The sequence below is a fragment of the Sphaeramia orbicularis genome, chromosome 13 (assembly GCF_902148855.1).
Source record: "Sphaeramia orbicularis chromosome 13, fSphaOr1.1, whole genome shotgun sequence".
Classification (NCBI taxonomy): Eukaryota; Metazoa; Chordata; class Actinopteri; order Kurtiformes; family Apogonidae; genus Sphaeramia; species Sphaeramia orbicularis.
The window spans coordinates 40,166,094-40,185,697 of record NC_043969.1 but is presented as its reverse complement, the minus strand read 5'-3'; the positions used below and the strand labels follow the sequence as shown (position 1 = coordinate 40,185,697).

Below are 19,604 nucleotides of genomic sequence, written 5' to 3'. Positions count from 1 at the left end.
CTGAGACGCCAGTCGCACGCTCTTTCAAGTTGTTTCCTTGTATAGCACCCACCCTGTTTGCCCCAGGTTGTTGTGAACAGGGTCAAGTATGGCCTTGTTATATACTTTAAATCAGTTGAGCTGTAACACCGCTGCGTCTACCCAGAGGAAGGAAAACTCCCGCATTGTGTCGTCACGCCTTTCACCTTTTTCCAAACAATGTGGAACGCTGGTAGGGCTGAGAGAAAGTCAACTCCAGTGTTCTAAAGGTCAGAAATGCTTGAAATTCTCCCTCATGCTTCTCTGCAGATTCACAGGCAATGTAACATATCAAAATAGATGAGAAATACAAGGTGTCCACAAAGTCTGTAAAAGTTATTACAAAAGCAACTGATGAGATGTTAATCAGATTTGTTCTATGTCAGTGTTTTGGGGTCGAGAGCCCATGTACGAGGGCTGTTCAATAAGTTCATGGCCTCACCCAGAAATACTGGTTGTTATAATACAGGATGTTACATTCTTTCGTGATGGGATAGTGACGCTTGAACATCGATGGACCAAGTGCATTGCTGTAAATGGAGATTATGTTGAAAAATAAAATATAAATTATCAGTCTGTGTTGTTCTGTTCTGGGTGAGGCCATGAACTTATTGAACAGCCCTCATAGGATCACCTGAAATTTGCAGTAATTGATTAAAAAAAACAAAACAAAACAAAAACTTACTAATCAAAATATATGGTAAGTCGAGAAAACAATCCCAATTCATAAAGACATGACAAACTGTGAAACTGAAACTGAAGCACTGTAAGTAAGTAAGTAAAGCTTTATTTATATAGCACTTTTTAAAACAACATGTTACAAAGTGCTTCACATAAAGGGGAGATAGATCAAATCAAATTTTGTAGTGTGGTACTGTTTATCTTTCAAATGTTCATTGTGGTCAGTTTCAGATGCTGCAGCTCTTTCATAATTCGTAGTTTGAGTTCTTGTTTGTTCAGTATTAATTGTCAGCCTTGTAAATCCAAGCTGGACTGACTGTACATATCCTGACCAAGGAAAATCAAAGTCTCACTTTGTGCAGTAATCTACACCTGGCTTTTCTGCCTCCGTCCAGAATAATATACATTATATAGACTAAATGTCATCTAAAAGTAACATGTATTTGCAACACAGTATAGCAAACTATGACATGATCAAAAACAAATACATTTTAGCCAAAAAAATGTCTCCATTTTGAATGTCTGGGGTCACCAGAAATTTGTGATGTTAAAATGGGGTCACGAGCCAAAAATGGTTAGGAACCACTGTTCTATGTATTCAGAGATTATTAAAGTTTTTTCATTACATTGTGGGATCGTGTGCAGTTGAATCATTGGTGAAAAAATAAAAGAAGGTCCGCACAACCTGTGAGCTCCCAGAAAGTTTATTGAACAAAGTGGTGACGTTTCGGGCCAAGGCCCTTCATCAGACCTTAGTCCCCAGAAAGTTTAAGGAAGGAAAACTCTTGACTTAAGTCTGATGAAGGACCTTGGCCCGAAACATCACCACTTTGTTCAATAAACTTTCTGGGAGCTCACAGGTTGTGCGGACATTCTTTTATTTTTTCATCAATTTTTTTTGGGATCCTGCACACCTCTCATTTTTTTTGGATATGCGTGTCGATCACCTCTCTTCTCAGTTGAATCATTGGTCCATTTTTCTTCAATGAGAGATCAATTACTGCAAATGTTGACCTTGACTTTTTGACTGAATATGTGTCACCACAACTGGATGACCTTCAACCAACCATCATTTTCCAGGTAGATGGTGCACCCCTACATTGGGGACTGCATGTTGGCGGGTTCATAAATCAAACATTTCCAGACCGGTGGATTGGAAGGGATGCCCTGGATTTCTTTCTATGGGCTTATGTTAAAAATATTGTATGTGGAACAAAGATAAGGGACGACGACCTGAAGAAAAAGATCACTGATGTCCTTAGTGGCTTTTCCATTGGACATTTACGCAAAACTTTTACCGATATTTACTATATGTTGAAAAAACAGAAGTGTGTAATGTCTGTTTTTCCATTAAATCACAAATACGATGATTTGTTTATTTATTAGTGCGAGATGACACGAGAAGTCATTCCATACACATAGTGATGAACATAAATATCACATTGATTTCCAGATGTATTCATTATTATTATATATTACCCCTCTATCCCGTACTACATTAAAAAAATGATTCAGTTTCCTGGTGTGTCCACACATACCGCGCCATGTTTGTTTTAAAACTGTTGTTCTTCGCTTGTTGTAACATTCGTCATCATCTAGGGTTTTTTGTTCAGGTGACTCTAGTTGCGGAAAAAGATCTTTCCATTGCAGTTTTGTGCGATATACCAATTTCACTATGCTCGAAAAACCACCCCTTGCTAGCGCAAAAACTTTTCATTGAAAAACGAGAGTTTGGGCAAAATTGTAGTTTTTCCATTAGGCAAATTTTTATGCGCAAGTTATATTCGTACAATTTGACAATCAATGGAACAGCAACAAGTGATACCATTGATAAGATTATGCTACAGCTAACATGCCAACAGTTCCAGTACCGTGTTGATGTGCTTCATGCATCTAATAGTGTCCATATTGAGGTGGATTAAATGAGGCAAAAAAAAAAACCTTCAGTATCTACTTTTCATTTTGTAATTATTTCCACAGATTTATCTATTCATTTGCTTTTGGAGTAAATGTGTTAAATTGTTAAGAGACTTTATGGACACCCGATATTATGTGCAACATCTCGTCTCAGAATTAATTTTCTTTAGCGGTCTTATAATCAAAGCAAACAGCTTTTAAAGTTAAATGTTATCCTTGACAGAAGTGAGACTGTTTTGGTTTTTCATCTTGTTTCAGGGTTGCAGCCAGAGCTCTTCTCTTTGAGAACGTCTCAACACAGTCTGTTCCAGTCGGAAGGTACAGTAAAAACACAACACCATTAATTTGTCTCATTATTAGAACGGTGCAGTCGATAAAACTGCCACGACACCGGAGTTATAAAAGGTGACGAATACTAAGATTAAAACACGGAGTGAAAAAATAAATGATAAGTAGAAATGAGTCTTGAAAAACATCAGAAACAAAACAAAAGCTACAGAGAACAAAACAACAGGAGCGAAATTTGAATAAAATTACAGGTAAAATCTGTTTTCTTTTTCTTCTATTGCAAAAGAATCAAATGGCTTCACACCATGTGGGAGCTTCAGTAAACAACTGGTTTATGCTTTATTTGATTTGTCCATTTACACAGAGTTTATCCAAGCTATAATCCCAAAAATTTATTTTTGAAGAGCTAAAGCACAGGTGTCAAACATGCGGCCCGGGGGGCAAATCCAGCCCACCAAAAGGTCCAGTCCGGCCTTTGGGATGAATTTGTGAAATGCAAAAATTACTCTAAGATATTAACAGTCCTTTTAGTTCAGGTTCCACATTGAGACCAATTCAATCTAAAGTGGGCAGGACCAGTAAAATACAATCATAATAACATATAAATAATGACAACTCCAAATTTTTCTCTTTGTAAATGTAAATATTTTCATGTATTTACACTAAGGCAAAGTGTAATTTCGCAAATAATCTGAATAACCTGAACAAATATGAACAACCTGAAATGTCTTAAGAGAAGTAAGTACAATTTTAACAATATTCTGCCTGTTATTAAATGTTTTTGTGTGTTTGTAGATCCACTGTGATCTGTAAGTTATAATGTTCATGTGTGAATCATAAACTGAGGCAGAATATTGTTAAAATTACACTTATTTTTTCACTTTGTTCATGTAATTCACATCTTTTGAAAGGATATTTTATAGATGTAAAGCTTTTCATAATGTAAATTTACTTTTTTTGCTCTAAAACATAATAGAGAAAAGTTTGGAGTTGACATTCTTGATTTTACTGGTCGGGCCCACTTCAGATCAAATTTAGCTGATTGCGGCCCCTGAACGAAAATGAGTTTGACACCCCTGAGCTAAAGGATGTAGTTAAGACAACATGAATTTAAGCACCTAAATCAGAACTGTCAAACATATGGTCCACAGGCCAAATGGTCCAATCTGGCCCAAATCTGGATAAATTTGTAAAATGCTAAAAATTACACTGAAAATATTAACAGTCCAGGATGTTCAGGGACCACATACAGCTCAATATGATATAAATAAGTAAAATAATATAGGCCTAAATAATGACGATTCCAATTTTTTTTTTCAATTGGTTTAAGGTTAAAAAAAAGTTCAATTACATTATGAAAATATTTACATTTACAAACTATCCTGTCACAATAGTATATGAATAACCTGAACAAATATGAACCTGAAATAGCCTCTGTTACACTGCATGAACATGTTACCTGGCCTGGAACTTTTAAATACATTTTAGGTTCTTATATTGTTATTGACCTGTTTTGTTTATTTATTTCTTTTCTTTCTTTCTTTAACGGTACCAGAATGCACCGATGTCTTGACTCTTTTTATGCGTGTCTTGTTTGTATTGCCTTTTTTTTTTTTCCCTCCTTGGGTTCTGTTTGTTTATCATGTCCGGTGTCAATCTCTGAATACATGATTACATTACTTGAAATTATAAATGTTATAGATGTTAAATAAAAAATTCTATAAATGTTGAAAAGTTCCTTAAAGTAAAAAAAAAAAATTAACCTGAAGTGTCTAACAAAAATTAAGTGCAATTTTAACAATATTGTGCCTGTTACTGAATGTTTTGTGCCTTTGTAGATACGATCCATGACGCACATGTATAAATTTGAGGCATAATATTGTTAAAATTGCACTTATTTTTCTTTAAACATTTCAGTTTTTTCAGGTTATTGACATCTTTTTTGTTTGGATCATTTGTAAATGTAAATATTTTTTATAATTTAATGTTATTTTTGCACTAAAACAAAGAGAAAAATGTGAAGTTGTCATTATTTATAGGTTATGATGCTATTATTTTACTTGAGATTCATATGTGGTGCCTGAAGTAAAATGAGTTTGACACCTTTAACCTAAATCCTCCATAGTTTTTCCAAAAATCCCTATAAATCACTGCCTTTTGTGATGTGTTGCAGCTCTTGTATGAGTAAGATTCCATAAAATAAACTCAAAATTTAACAGTGAATATATAACAAATCATCTGTCTTCTGCGCAGCAATATAGTCCTTCGGCAGCATTTAGCAGCACGGTTACTAAGCAACCCAGATCCACCGACGCAGCAAGCAGCATGCTAAAAATGGAGCCAATTATTAACATTTTTCTGGGTATCTTCATTAGTTGCACAACTGTTAAAGTTCTGTCGAGTTGCTCCAGCGTTGTCTGTCATTGGAGTTTGGATACTAGTCAGGCTGTCTGAACGTTCGCATTTCTGCCTCGTTGCTTCCGTGATTCGTCTACGTCTACAGCATCAGAGAGTTTTACTCAGTTCTAACTCAGCGGGTCTGAAGGCAGTGAACGGACCACACACTCTGTTTAATAGTCAGGACTTCGTGTCTTGACTTTTCCAGCCCTTCACTTTCTCTCTCATTAATTTCAGCCTGTCTCCTTTCATTTTTTTTTTTTTTTTATCTTTCTATATCCTGTTCATCTCTTTCTACCTCTTATCTGCGCTTCGCTCAACCTGTAAATCACAGCTCATGACAAAATAATTTTTTTATACAAATAAAACTAATGTAATACGATCACAGATGTGCTTTGAAGGCAGCCCAGCTAATCATAATCACAAACTGGAATTAAACATTTTATAAAGGGTGTTTGTAACACTCAGGCACCTTACATTCAGTATTTAATGTTTAATGTCCAATTAAATTATCTGGAAAAAAGATTGATGATTTTTCTGATTACCGTAAATTCCGGACTATAAGCCGCTATTTTTTTCCCACGCTTTAAACACTACGGTTTATACTCCGACGCGGCTTATACAACGATTTTCCCTTATTGCCTGCCACACCCCAGGGAAGAATCTGTCTGTTGTTACCAGGTATGCAGGAATGGATAACATTAACAACTTAACCTTTATAAAGTTAATATTAACACACACAAAAGGGGAACTTTTAAGGAAAAATAGTAAACCTTCAAATGTTAATATTGTTTCACAAATATACAAAACAAAACTCTGAATGAAAACACCCAATAAAGCTCTCCAGAGACCGTCATAAATTTAAAGCATCTCAGAATTAATGCGCACGTCGTGCGTAATGTTAAATGAAAATGATATTACAACAGACGTAATTACTTGTTTTTAATCTTTATATTTTAAAAATAAATTAAAAGTCCTACTCTAATGAAAAACAAAAATTTGTTCACTTTCAAGTCATTTTAAGTCCGTGAATCCACAGCCGGCGCAAAAGCAAGTCAATCCCGTATCGGCACGAATCCAAAGGAAACCCCGATAAGTCCACCGACAAAAAAAACAGAAAGAGAAAATGTGCTTTTATTACTATCCTTTTATTGCCTCGTTTTTTGTCTTTTGTTTTTTAATCATCATATTAACAACGAATCAACCTATAGATATGACAGCAAGCTCACACATATCATACCCATTTACATACAGGGAAGAATTTCATTTGAACTCAAAAAAAACCTTTATCCAATTACCGTCCAGTTTTGACGCAATGAAAAAAAAAGGTTCCACTCGGTCCCACAGACTCCCATAGAAGCCAGGCTTCAACGGGGAAATGCACTGACCATAGATCGTATGAGGAAATAGCGCAACGGGAATGTATGAGAAGTGAACAACATGGAGTCTGATGATTTGTGATAACACTGATTCTGAACGAACTCGTCTGGGAGATGAACGTGTTTTAACACATGTGTAGTCAATGAAATGTCAACACAACCAAACATATTTAACCATTTAATTTTCGTAACAATAGGGGAAGCCGGGCTTCTCTGCAGTCTATGAGAAATCGCCACTGGTGGACACCCGCGGCTTATAAACCGGTGCGGCTTATACGTGTATAAAATTGATTTTCTTTCTAAACTTAGGGTCTGCGGCTTATATTCAGGTGCGGTCTATAGTCCGGAATTTACAGTATTTTTGCATGAAACAACGAAAAAGTCTTTCTCTACAGAGCAGATGAGACACATTGTTTTATTTCAACTAATGGTGGACTATCAGTATTAACCCATAAAGACCCAAACAGCCACTGGAAACCAAAACCATCTACTGATCTAAAATGTTTAATAACTTCTGAACCACTAAACCTATTAATACATGTAAATAATTGGTGTAAAATGCAGGTTGTCATCTTTTCATGGTCATCAGATATGACCCATTTGGATGTTCAGAGGCTCCGTAGTTACCATGGAAACACCGTCATCTTCTACAACATTGATTCATCAGTAAAACGCAGAGTTGGATCAATGACAGTGGATGGAGACACTTGGTTTATGTTCAGTTAATGGTATATTTTGCTGAAAAAAATCACTTTTTCTTCAGTTTTTTCTGTTTTTGATATAATAACCCCCAATTTTAATCTTAGCTTTTATGAACACCTACTTGATCCGTAAATTAATTATCGCAAAATACCTGATTTTCACTGAAAAAATGCAAAATACAGAGGAAAATATAAGAATAAATGATGATAAATCACTCAAGAAAGGTTAAATATAGAGAAAAATTTGTTTGGGAACTGCCACAAAAGTAGCACTGGGTCTTTATGAGTTAAACAAATTTGTGAATTATATTTAATGTCATGCACTCTACACATCAGGGCTGTCTTTATAATACCCAAAAGACTCAAACTAACACTATAGTCGATAAAAACTAAACTAAAACTAGTAAATTCCTAGCCTAGCCAGCCATCCGTTTTTTAGGGTATTCAGTGCTGAGAAAACAGTCTGGAATTGGGCCATTCACTGTGAAATATGCACGATCTACTCTATACTGAATCAATCACAAGTCTGGGGGGCGGGTGTTTCGCAATGCGTCATTCTATTGGTCGTGAGTCAATGTCAGTTCCAAATCCGCAAATCTATTTACAACTGTTGTCGGTTGTTTACTTGATTCAAAAATAAGGACTGAATTACAGATTACACTCTTTATTCTTGAGTTTCTCTGACAAAAGCGTCATTAATCACATCCGTCTTATCTGTGATTGGTTTATTCGGCGCCTGTTAGTCCCGCCTTCATATTTGGATTCAAGCTTCACAATTCCAGACGGATTTCTCATTGAGAAAGATAAATGGCTGGCCAGGCCAGTAAATTCCTTGAAAAAAAAAAACTAAAAAAGTAGTTGTACCATTGTAGAATCTCACTACAATTTAACTGAAGTCAGAAACTAAAAGCTGAAGCACAAAACAGAAATAACAAGTGGTTCCAGGCCCAACAAACCCCGCCCCTCGCATGTATTGTAGCTTATTTTGGCATCGATCCAGCTGATGTCATCATGTCTATGCATGTGCTGAGGTCAGTATATCAATTGCCTCTATATATGTGTCAAGTTTGAAGTAAATTGAAACAAAATTGATGTTTTAATAGACATTTGAAAATTTGCTCATTATAAGTAAATGGGAGAAAAAAAAGATGTAAAAAATTCATAAAAAATTTAAACTTTTGCCTAATTTTCCCAAAATGTAATCACATCTATTCTGGGTCACTGGCAATCTATAAACCCAATTAGGTATGAATTCAACAAATAGTTTGGCTGCATTTGAAATTTTGCATTTGAAATTTTGTCCATTATAAGTAAATCAAGGGGAAAAAAAGATGTGAAAAATTCATTAAAAAATTTCAACTTTGACCTACTTTTCCCAAAATGTAATGAGATCTATTATGGGTTACTGACAATCTATAAACCAAATTTGATATGAATTCAACCAGTAGTTTTGCTGCTACATACACTTTAAATTTTGCCAATTATAAGTAAATGGAGGAAAAAAAGATTTTAAAAATTCATTAAAAATTTGAACTTTGACCTACTGTTCCCACTTTATTATCACATCTATTCTGGGTCACTGGCAATCTAAAAACAAAATTTGGTATAAATTCAACCAACAGTTTTGCTGCAACAGACATTTGAAATTTCACCTAGTATAAGTAAATGGAGGGAAAAAAAGATGTGAAAAATTCTTAAGAATTTTAAACTTTGACCTATTGTTCCCAAAATGTAATGAGATCTATTCTGGGTCACTGGCAATCTTTAAACTCAGTTTGATATAAATTCAACCAACAGTTTTGCTGCTACAGACATTTGAAATTTTACACATTATATGTAAATGGAGGGAAAAAAGATTTGAAGAATTCATTAGAAATTTAAACTTTGATGTACTGTTCTCAAAATGTAATGAGATCTATTATGAGTCACTGATAATCTACAAACAAGATTTGGTATGAATTCAACCTATAGTTTTACTGCTACAGACATGTGAAATTTTGCCCATTATAAGTAAATGGAGGGGAAAAAAAGATGTGAAATAATTCATTAAAAATGTAAACTTTGACGTACTGTTCCCAAAATGTACTGCGATCTATTATTGGTCACTGGTCATGTATCAACCAAATTTGGTATGAATTCAACCGACAGTTTTGCTGCTACAGACATTTGACATTTCAGCCATTATAAGTAAATGGGGGAAAAAAAGATTTGAAAAATTGATGAAAAATTTAAACTTTTACCCACTGTTCCCAAAATGTAATGAGATATAATCTGGGTCACTGATAATCTATAAACCAAATTTGGTATGAATTCAACGTATAGTTTTGCTGCTACAGACATGTGAAATTTTGCCCATTATAAGTAAATGGAGGGGAAAAAAACGTGAAAAAATTCATAAAAAATGTAAACTTTGACCTATGTTTTCCAAAATGTAATGAGATCTATTACGGGTCACTGACAATCTATAAACAAGATTTGGTATGAATTCAACCAGTAGTTTTGCTGCTACAGATATTTTAAATTCCACGCATTATAAGTATAAGGGGAAAAAAAAATATTTAAAAAATTCCTAAAAAATCTGAACCGTGGCCTACTTTTCCCAAAATGCAATCACATCTATTCTGGGTCACTGGCAATCTATTAACCAAATTTGGTATAAATTTAACCAACAGTTTTGCTGCTACAGACATTTGGCATTTCACCCATTATAAGTAAATGAGGGGAAAAAACTTTTTGAAAAATTCATAAAAAATTGAAACTTTGACCTACTGTTCCCAAACTGTAATCACATCTGTTCTGGGTCACTGACAATCTATAAACCCAATTTGGAATGAATTCAACCAGTAGTTTTGCTTAAGGTCACAACCTGCTTTGACACTGGCTGTTTTCGCTGTTTCCAGAGATGCGAAGGCGATGTACTCCTGTGAGGCAGAGCACAGCCATGAGCTCAGCTTCCCCCAGGGGGCGCTGTTCTCAAACGGTGAGTAAAGCTAAAAACCAAACCTCTGCTACATTTATATCTAACACTTACTTCACTTCAGAAATTGGTCACGTCGGCCCCACATAGTTCTTTGCGTAGGCTGAACAGTAGAAAAGTACACGCTGCAAATACTTGACTGATTCCCATTGTTGGGTGGAAGCATACAATTACTTTGCTCCTCGACGCCCCCATATACATAAGTGAAATCCAAACAGCCTGGGGATTTTTTTTTTTTATTCCCTCTTGCCTTTTCCGTGAAGAGATGACTTGGCCCGAAACCAGTGCAGGCAGGTCACTGTAACCTAGTGATGGAAGGCACCAGCGCCTGTTCCCTGTTAACTGAGCCAGCAGCGCCTGCAGCCAAACACAAGAACGTCAACAAACGCTCCCCAACATTTACAAGGAAAGCAGAGCAAGACGCTGATTTATCATCACCCTAAACAGTCTTGTGCAAGCTCCTTCCAAACTGTAATAACATTACCCATTACTTTAATATAATTCCACAGTGGCTTCATTTGGGAGTCCTTGCCTCTTGATATTTCCAAGTTTTTCCAAAGTTTCATGTTTGTACTGGTTTTTTGCTTGTGTTTTTTTGTCCATGTGAAAACTGGAAATGCAAAAAGTAACAGCTGGAAACAAACTTAGTGTAGACACTTCAGAAAAAGACAATTCACATGTTAAAAATGTATAATAAACTAAGCAAAGCAATGAAGTTTAGAATTTAGGGAAGGTAGAAGGATGGAGGCAAGGGGGTGGGAGATTATAAACTAAACTTCATCCCGCTCCTTTTTGAATGTTTGCCTTTCTTTTTGTATAAATCTTTTTATCATTTGATTTTAATGTTATATTCGAAATGAATAAACAAACAAACAACCCAGTAATAAAGTCTTAGAAACATACTTACAAACACTATGCAGTGATGTTGGAGCAATGTTCTGGTTGCTAGCTGTTCTATACACTCAAAAAAATGATTCTTGGCTCTAATAAACATGAAGTAATATTTTAAAGTAAAATGTAACTGAAATATATTAAATGTAAAGTTTATTTATCCAAAAAAGTCAAACATAATGTGAATATGCTTAGTATAAAGTGAATCTAAACAAATAAAGTAAACTTTATTAACTAGATCACATAAAAGGCTGAGTGTCACAGTCAAACACAGTTTATGTAAAAGTTTGCATTAACTAAAGCAAATCCGACTGAAGGTATTTAATTTATTCATATTGACTCAATATGATAGAAAAAACATTGTATTAAATGCAACTCTTTACATTAAAATTATGTAATAAAATTACATGGAAAATTTACATGTAATTAAAATACATAAAGTCAACATTTTTGGCTTAATTATTTTTTTGAGTGTAGTCGTTGAAAAAATGATTAGACCACCCCTTGTTTTTTTCAGTTTCTTGTTCATTTTAATGCCTGGTACAACTAAAGGTACATTTGTTTGGACAAATATAATAATACCAACAAAAATAGCCCATAGTAGTTTAATTTCAGAGCTGATATCGATCCATTTTCCATGGTTTTCTTGATAATAACCAACATCACTTCAGGTCTTACATCAATATCTATGGCATTGTACTGACAAAAATGTTTTCTTTTCTGTCTGTTTTCGTCACATGATACACACAGGAGTTAGTACTTGATTGCATAACCATTGTTTTACCGACTTTTGATGGTCTAATACATTTTTCCGTGACTGTATGTATGGATTTGCACATATTTTTTTTTAATTCTTTGATTAGTAACTACATTTTTATTATATTTTTCCCAGTAGCATGTTATTTTTTTTGCCACCGTGCTCTTCTACTTCTTCCATCAATATGTGGTTGTCTGCTTTCTGTATTTCTATTATTTGCTAAAATAAACACAGTAAACCAGTGTTTCTTTTCAGTGCTTTTTCCCTCTTGTAACCAGAACTCAGACATACGGCAGCTAAAGTGTGATGTACAGTCGTGGAAAAAAATTACTAGACCGCCCTTGTTTTCGTCAATTTCTTGTTCATTTTAATGCCTGGTACAACTAAAGTCAAAATTTTTTTGGACAAATATAATGATAACAACAAAAATAGCTCATAAGAGTTGAATTTCAGAGCTGATATCTAGACAGTTTCCATGGTTTTCTTGATAATAACCAAAATCACTTCAGTTCCTATGTCAATATCTATGGTATTGTACTGACAAAAACAGTGCTTTTAGGCATTCCGTGGTTTTTTTCTGTCTGTTTTAGTCACATGATACACACAGGAGTTAGTACTTGATTGCATAACCATTGTTTCTGATGACTTTTGATGGTCTAATAATTTTTTCCGTGACTGTCTGTATGGATTTGCACATATTCCTTTTTAATTCCGTCATTAGTAAATATGTTTTTATTATATTTTTTCCAGTAGCATGTCGTTTCTTGCCACTGTGCTCTTCTACTTCTGTCTGGATTCTAAACCACCTGTCATCGGATATAATATTGATATAGAAATAATAATTTGCGCAGCTTTAAAAAGGTCTAATGAACACTTGATGTAATTGTTGTCACATTACCAGTGTTGTGCGAGTTACTTCCATTGGCGTCAATGCAACGCAATGCACCCCAAAACCCCTGTTACTGTAATGCATTACTTTTGTAAAGCATTACTCCCAACACTGATCCTAACTTGGAGTACTGTGTTGAAGTAATGTGTTTCACTGATCAAGCATCAAGGCTTTAGCGGTCAATACTTAGGCGAATGATTGATCCTTGTGGCTATAATCAGTCTTGGTTTTGCTTCTATTCATTATACGTCTGTAGAACGCCTCCAAACACAAGCTTAATGACTCTACTCAGCACTTTCCAGTTCTCTTTGACTTATATTTTCTCTCTTTTTTCCTCCGGCAGTTTATCCCTCTGTTGAACCTGGCTGGCTCCAAGCAACGTACGAGGGGAGAACAGGTTTAATCCCAGAGAATTATGTTGTCTTCCTCTAATAACATGGTAAACATTGCATTTTTCATGGTATCCATGGAAAAAAAAAAAAACGTGTCTTCGATTGTAATATTCCTGTTATTGCTGTAATCGTGTATGGCATATCTGTATTGGACGCATCTGCTGGATGTTTCTCCCATTTAAGTGACTTCATTGAGAAATGTTTGGAGATTCAGACGTTGAATCTATGTATGACAGTTGTACATATGTTACCCACCGACTGCACTTGTGTTTTTACTTTTTTAGCACAGAATCACAGGACAATTAGATCAGTGTTTTTCAACCTTGGGGTCGGGATCCCAAGTGGGATCGCCTGGAATTCAAATGGGGTCGCCTGAAATTTCTACAGGGTGGGGAAGCAAAATTTACAATGAACATTTAGTTGTTTTTTCTCAGCAGGCACTACGTCAATTGTTTTGAAACCAAACATATATTGATGTCATAATCATACCTAACACTATTATCCATACCTTTTCAGAAACTTTTGCCCATATGAGTAATCAGGAAAGCAAACGTCAAAGAGTGTGTGATTTGCTGAATGCACTCGTCACACCAAAGGAGATTTCAAAAATAGTTGGAGTGTCCATAAAGACTGTTTATAATGGAAAGAAGAGAATGACTATGAGCAAAACTATTATGAGAAAGTCTGGAAGATACTGTTAACTCTTTCAATGCCATGGGCCGATTAAATCGGCTTTACGAAAACAACCTTTAAAGTGCCACGGGCCGATCAGATCGGCTTTGGAGAACACGCCATATTTGTGTACAAACAAACCATCCACCCCCATTTCTTTCTCACATTTCGATGACGTTCTTTCTGTGTCCCCCTTTTGAGACCAATCAGACGGGAATTTGAGGTCACGCGACCGAATAATATTTTTATATCTTTTTAATGTTTCTTATTCTCCGGTGTTTCATCAGAGGGAGCCCTCCATGCCGGGGGGCGGCTGTGGACTCCGGGGGCTGTGGCGCCTTCTCTCACTGGGGTCCACTCCTTTCTGGTGGGTGGGGGTCCCAGTTGGCCCTCTCCCACTAGTTGGGATGCGGGGCTGTGTTGCTGGTGCCTGGTCGGCGGGGTCGGCGGCTGCCTCCTGGTGCGGATGGCTCCGAGACAGCGCCTCCTAAATTGATGTTTTACTTTTACTTGTACATTTTTGTTCTGGTCTACCCGTGCTCAGTCAGTCTTCTTAAGTATGTGTGAGCTTGTGGGTTTACATGTATATGTGTGTGTGTGTGTGTGTGTGTGTGTGTGTGTGTGTGTGTGTGTGCGGGTGAGTGGGTGGGTGTGGGTGGGGGGCGGTACTGATTTTTAAACTGATATGTAAAGCACTTTGTGCTACAGTTTTTAATGTATGAAAAGTGCTATATAAATAAAGATTATTATTATTATTATTATTATTATGAATTATGCAAATTACGATCAATAATGAATCGGCTGCGTCCGGTGCGTTTTGAATCTAATTAGCAATCGGTCGGATGTTACCGAGCGGTTTCGTGCAGGATTCTTCAAATATTATAAAAACGACGCGAAATACTGAAAAACGGCCAAATTCTGTGGCACTTTTAAGGCTTATTAGCCCCTTAACTGTCTGGCACCGAAAGAGTTAAAGAAGAATGGGAGAAGTTGTCACCCAAATATTTGAGGAACACTTGCGCAAGTTTCAGGAAGCGTGTGAAGGCAGTTATTGAGAAAGAAGGAGGACACATAGAATAAAAACATTTTCTATTCTGTCAATTTTCTTGTGGCAAATAAATTCTCATGACTTTCAATAAACTAATTGGTCATACACTGTCTTTCAACCCCTGCCTCAAAATATTGTAAATTTTGCTTCCCCACCCTGTAGTAATTGATCAAAATAAAAATAAAAACTTACTGATAAAAATATATGGTGAGTTAAGAGAGACAATCACAATATACTGTATAAAAGACATGACAAACTGTGAAGCTGAAACTGAAGCACTGTGGTTCTGTTTATCTGTCAAATGTTCATTGTGGTCAGTTTCAGATGCTGCAGCTCTTTCATAATTCATAGTTTGAGTTCTTGTTTGTTCAGTATTAATTGTCAGCCTTGTAAATCCAAGCTGGACTGACTGTACATATCCTGACCAAGGAAAATCAAATTCTCACTTTTACATTATATAGACTAAATGCTGTCTAAAATTAACATTTATTTGCAATATAGTATAGCAAAATTATTGCATGATCAAAAACAAATTAATTTTAGCAAAAACATATCTCCACTTTGAATGTCTGGGGTCGCCAGAAATTTGTGATGTTAAAATGGGGTCACGAGCCAAAAAAGGTTGGGAACTACTGAATTAGATTCAACAGATGTCAGTTTTAGTCTCAGAAATATATTATCTTTTTAACTTTATCAACGTGACACAATAATGGAAATCTGTAGCCTGGTGATTTTAATTAAACTGTGATTTAAAGATGCTAGTCTAGTCCATTATAATCTGACATAAAAGTATAATAATAATGATTAATTTGCACCTTAATGTTCATTTCTCGGTCTGTGGTCACTGAACTTGCTCACTGCTACAGTGCACTTTCTGGTTAGCTACACGGTACTGTACTGTCCATTACTGATCATAAGTTCCTCTGTCGTTGCTAATCAAAAATATTTACTGTCTGTACTGTAAATGATCACATCAAATATATTTCAAATGTATAAATGTGTTGTTTTTTTATAACATGAGGTGGAGGCCTGTTGTAGTTCTGTATACAGTGGTACACTGGTGTACTAGTAATAACACGTAGACATGTATCATATGATATTATGATAAAGATGACGTTTAATATTTCATTTTCTATTACTGTCACAACAGTTCAAAAATACAGTTCATGATTATCTTTAAAGGTAAATTCAGTTGGAAAAAAAACACAGAAAACAGAAGCAAAATAATCAACAATCCTTTGGCCCTTCAGTTCTTAGAAACTGAAAAATAACTGCAAAGTAAGATGTTCCCTGTGGGGTAAAAATGTATTTGGGAAGGTATTTGAGATCTCGATCGTGCCAAGTTCACAGTGTTCTTTTCCATTTACATCTATGAGAATGTGAGGCGACCTTGAAAGTGATCCTCCCTTACAGTCTGAATTTGCTGGGGCTTATCATCGAAGTAATATCCATATCCTGAATATGAAACATTTGACATTCTGACTGGTTTTGTTTCTAACATGGCAGCCTTGTTTCCCTGCAATCGTCTACTGTATATCGACATTGTATAAACATTTCAAAAATAAAACATGGATCTATCACAACAGTGTAACAGTGAGTTTAACTCTAAATTTAGTACATGAAGTGCATTAACTGTTGCAATGTAAGAATGTTTTTGTCCTTACATTTATACATTGTTGTGTTTTTGGCCCAAAATGTTACAGTTAGGCTCCATCTCTATTCATATCTGTAGCTACATGATGGGAATTTCCTGTTCTAAGCTTCACAGTGAAATTCCTCTGATCACTAGTCGCTTTTCCATTGGACATCTGCGTAAAACTTTACCAATATTTACTAAATGTTGAAAAAACAGAAGTGCGTAATGTCGGTTTCTCCATTAAATCTCAAATGCGCTTTGAAATTAATTTATTTATTATCGCAAGATGACACAAAAAGTATTCCATAAACATGGCGACAAACGTGAATATCGTGTTGATTTACAGATATATTCATTATTATTATATATTACCCCTCTATCTCATACTACATTAAGAAATGATTCGGTTTCCTGGTGTGTCCACACATACTGCGCCATGTTTCTTTTAAAACTCTTCGTCTTCACTTGTTGTAACGTCGTCAACATCCTTTTTTTTTTTTTTTTTTTAAATTCATGTGACCGTAGTCGCAGAAAAAGGTCTTTCCATTGCAGTTTTGCATGAAATACCAATCGCACTACGCCTGAAAAATCACATTTTGCCAGTGCAAAAGGTTTTAATTGAAAAACAAGAGTTTTTGCTAAATTGTCGTTTTTCCATTAGGTAAATTTTGATGTGCAAGTTGTATTCGCGCAATTTGAGGGCCAATGGAAAAGCGACTACTTAAAATCATTAGATGTTGGTACAGATGTAAAAGCTGGTTCCATATTTATTATTATCATGCTGTTATCAAAGCTACACTTGTGTAATTACATCTGTCGCATTAGTCATTTACGTATATGTTATATATTTAGATCAGTGTGGAGATCTAAAGTAATACGTACATCTGTAAGATGTGCATGTGTTTATGTGAAGTTTATATTGACTTTTTTGTGCTGTTAGACAGTAGTTTGTTGATGCTAGCTAACGCTGCTAAGCTAGAGGTAACAGTTATTGTAAACTATAAAGGCACAGAAAAGAAACACTGAAGAACCTCAAGAAACACCGGAACCTTGAACTCAGTGTTATCATGAATGTAGACAACGAAGATGTTAATTAGCATAATAATAGTTAGCTAGTCAGTAGCTAACTGTTTCTGAGCTTTTGTTAGCATTTATAATAAAATCCTGCACATTGACTTCTGTGGAAACTTAGAATATCCTTTCACTTGGAACCTAGTTCTCCAATGCCTTGCTTCTGGTCCTTTACAGTTTGCAAAATTAGCTACATTAGCTTAGAAATGAAGTCCGCTAATGTCAGCAAACGACTGGCTCCTCAGTAAAGATGGATGCTGTGATAACCCAGTTTAAGTGAAGCCAAAACACCTCCATCTCCCCCTGTTGACAGGCAGCAGTATGTCCCACCTGCTCCATATTTCAGCCAAACTAAGAAGTCTAAATGTTAGTGCTGTCGAACGATTAAAATTTTTAATCAGATTAATCACAGGGTTGCCGTGGATTAATTTCGACTAATCATGATTAAATATGATTCATTTTAAATCTATATTAATTTGGTGTCAGGTTTTGGTTTAGTTTGTTTTTTCATGAGTAAACAGACTGAAGAAAGAAGGGAATATATGCACTTAATGTGTTTGTCGCAAACTGGGTGACGCGTTAGCCGAAGTGCTAGCAGAATTCCCAACTAACATATGCTTTGCATTAAAGTGATATTTTAAGCTGGAAGTGCTTCGGTGAAAAGAAAACTCCTTCCTGCAGGGTGTGTATAATACTTTATGTCAGTCGACTGTTCCGTCTTGGCGTTTTTTTTTTCGTCCTCATATTTCCATCCAGAGGGTTAACGTGTTGTTTAGTGTCTTCCATCTTTATGGGCTGGTTCTGCTGCCTGTCAGTACCGGATCAACTGCCCATTTGCACGTAAGCGACATTAATTTTACTTGGACAAACTTCCCGAAATGCCTTGTCAGAGACGTTCAGAGTCATTCTGGGCTGCAGATGGGTTAAATTTTGAATCCAATTAATCATGACGGATTAATCCACAGTAACGCATTAATTTTGACAGCCCTACTAAATATACATTGCAGTCCTTACTACTTAGAGAATACATACAATATTCGATAGTACATTCAGCTAGGGGGCAGTGTAAAGTTTTACAAAGCAGATTGATGTGAAGCCAAACACCTTATACTGACGTTCCCCCAGGTACAAAATCTATTCTGTTGTAAAATGTATTCATAATCAGCAGAAGAGAAGAAATGAGACTACCAAAGCCCATGATTGAGAGTGTAGCGACTCCACTCCATTAAGGTGTTTTGTCAACCACCGATAAACGCTAAATAATGAGAAAAAGCAGGAGCAAAGTTTGTGACAGGGCTGTCTATGCAAAGCTAAGGCGACATCGTCATCAGGTTTGTCGTCTGTTTTCCTACACTGTTAACACGTTGCTTTTTTCAGCTTCAGATCGTTGGTGTTGCTTTATTGGTGCAGTTTTAGTCCGTCATGTCTCCTCTGTCTGTCTCCCCAAAAAGTACATGAACTTTCTTGGAAACAAACACAACATGCACTGTTTAAATCTTCCCCCTGCTGCTGCTGAAATGTAATCCTCCTTCATAATACTGGCTTCGCATCAACAGTTAAACCACTATCAGTTTTCCAGTCACTACAGGCTCCGTTAGTCTGTTTAGAACAATATAATATCTAACAATACGATAATATTTTGACATGTTGTCGTGTTGTTTATTACTGATCCAAAACTACTTGGATTTCGTATCATGATGTCGTCAGGTTTAACACAATCTGTCTTAGCGATAAATGTTATGTTCAGCTGGTTTGAATAAATTGGACCAGACCAGTCAAACCTAAAAAACAACTCTACATCATGATAAAAGTTAATTTAAATTTTTTAGTGGGTTTGCATGAGACTGGTTTGTGTTGAAATTGTCAGTATATTTTAATAAGTATTGTGAT

At 35.7% G+C, this 19,604-nt stretch overlaps 1 protein-coding gene across 6 annotated transcripts in view; it reads left to right on the top strand.

Annotated features, from left to right (window-relative positions):
* arhgap42b (Rho GTPase activating protein 42b) overlaps nt 1–13,371 on the top strand; it is a 313,806-nt gene extending 300,435 nt beyond the window's left edge. For all 6 annotated transcript variants that reach the window (XM_030151784.1, XM_030151783.1, XM_030151782.1 and 3 more), the window contains 3 exons: nt 2,875–2,934; nt 10,282–10,361; nt 13,239–13,371. In XM_030151784.1, coding sequence (XP_030007644.1) covers nt 2,875–2,934; nt 10,282–10,361; nt 13,239–13,327 — 229 coding nt within the window. In that variant the 3' untranslated portion in view covers nt 13,328–13,371. The remainder of the gene's footprint in view (nt 1–2,874; nt 2,935–10,281; nt 10,362–13,238) is intronic.
* Nucleotides 13,372–19,604: the final 6,233 nt, after the last annotated feature.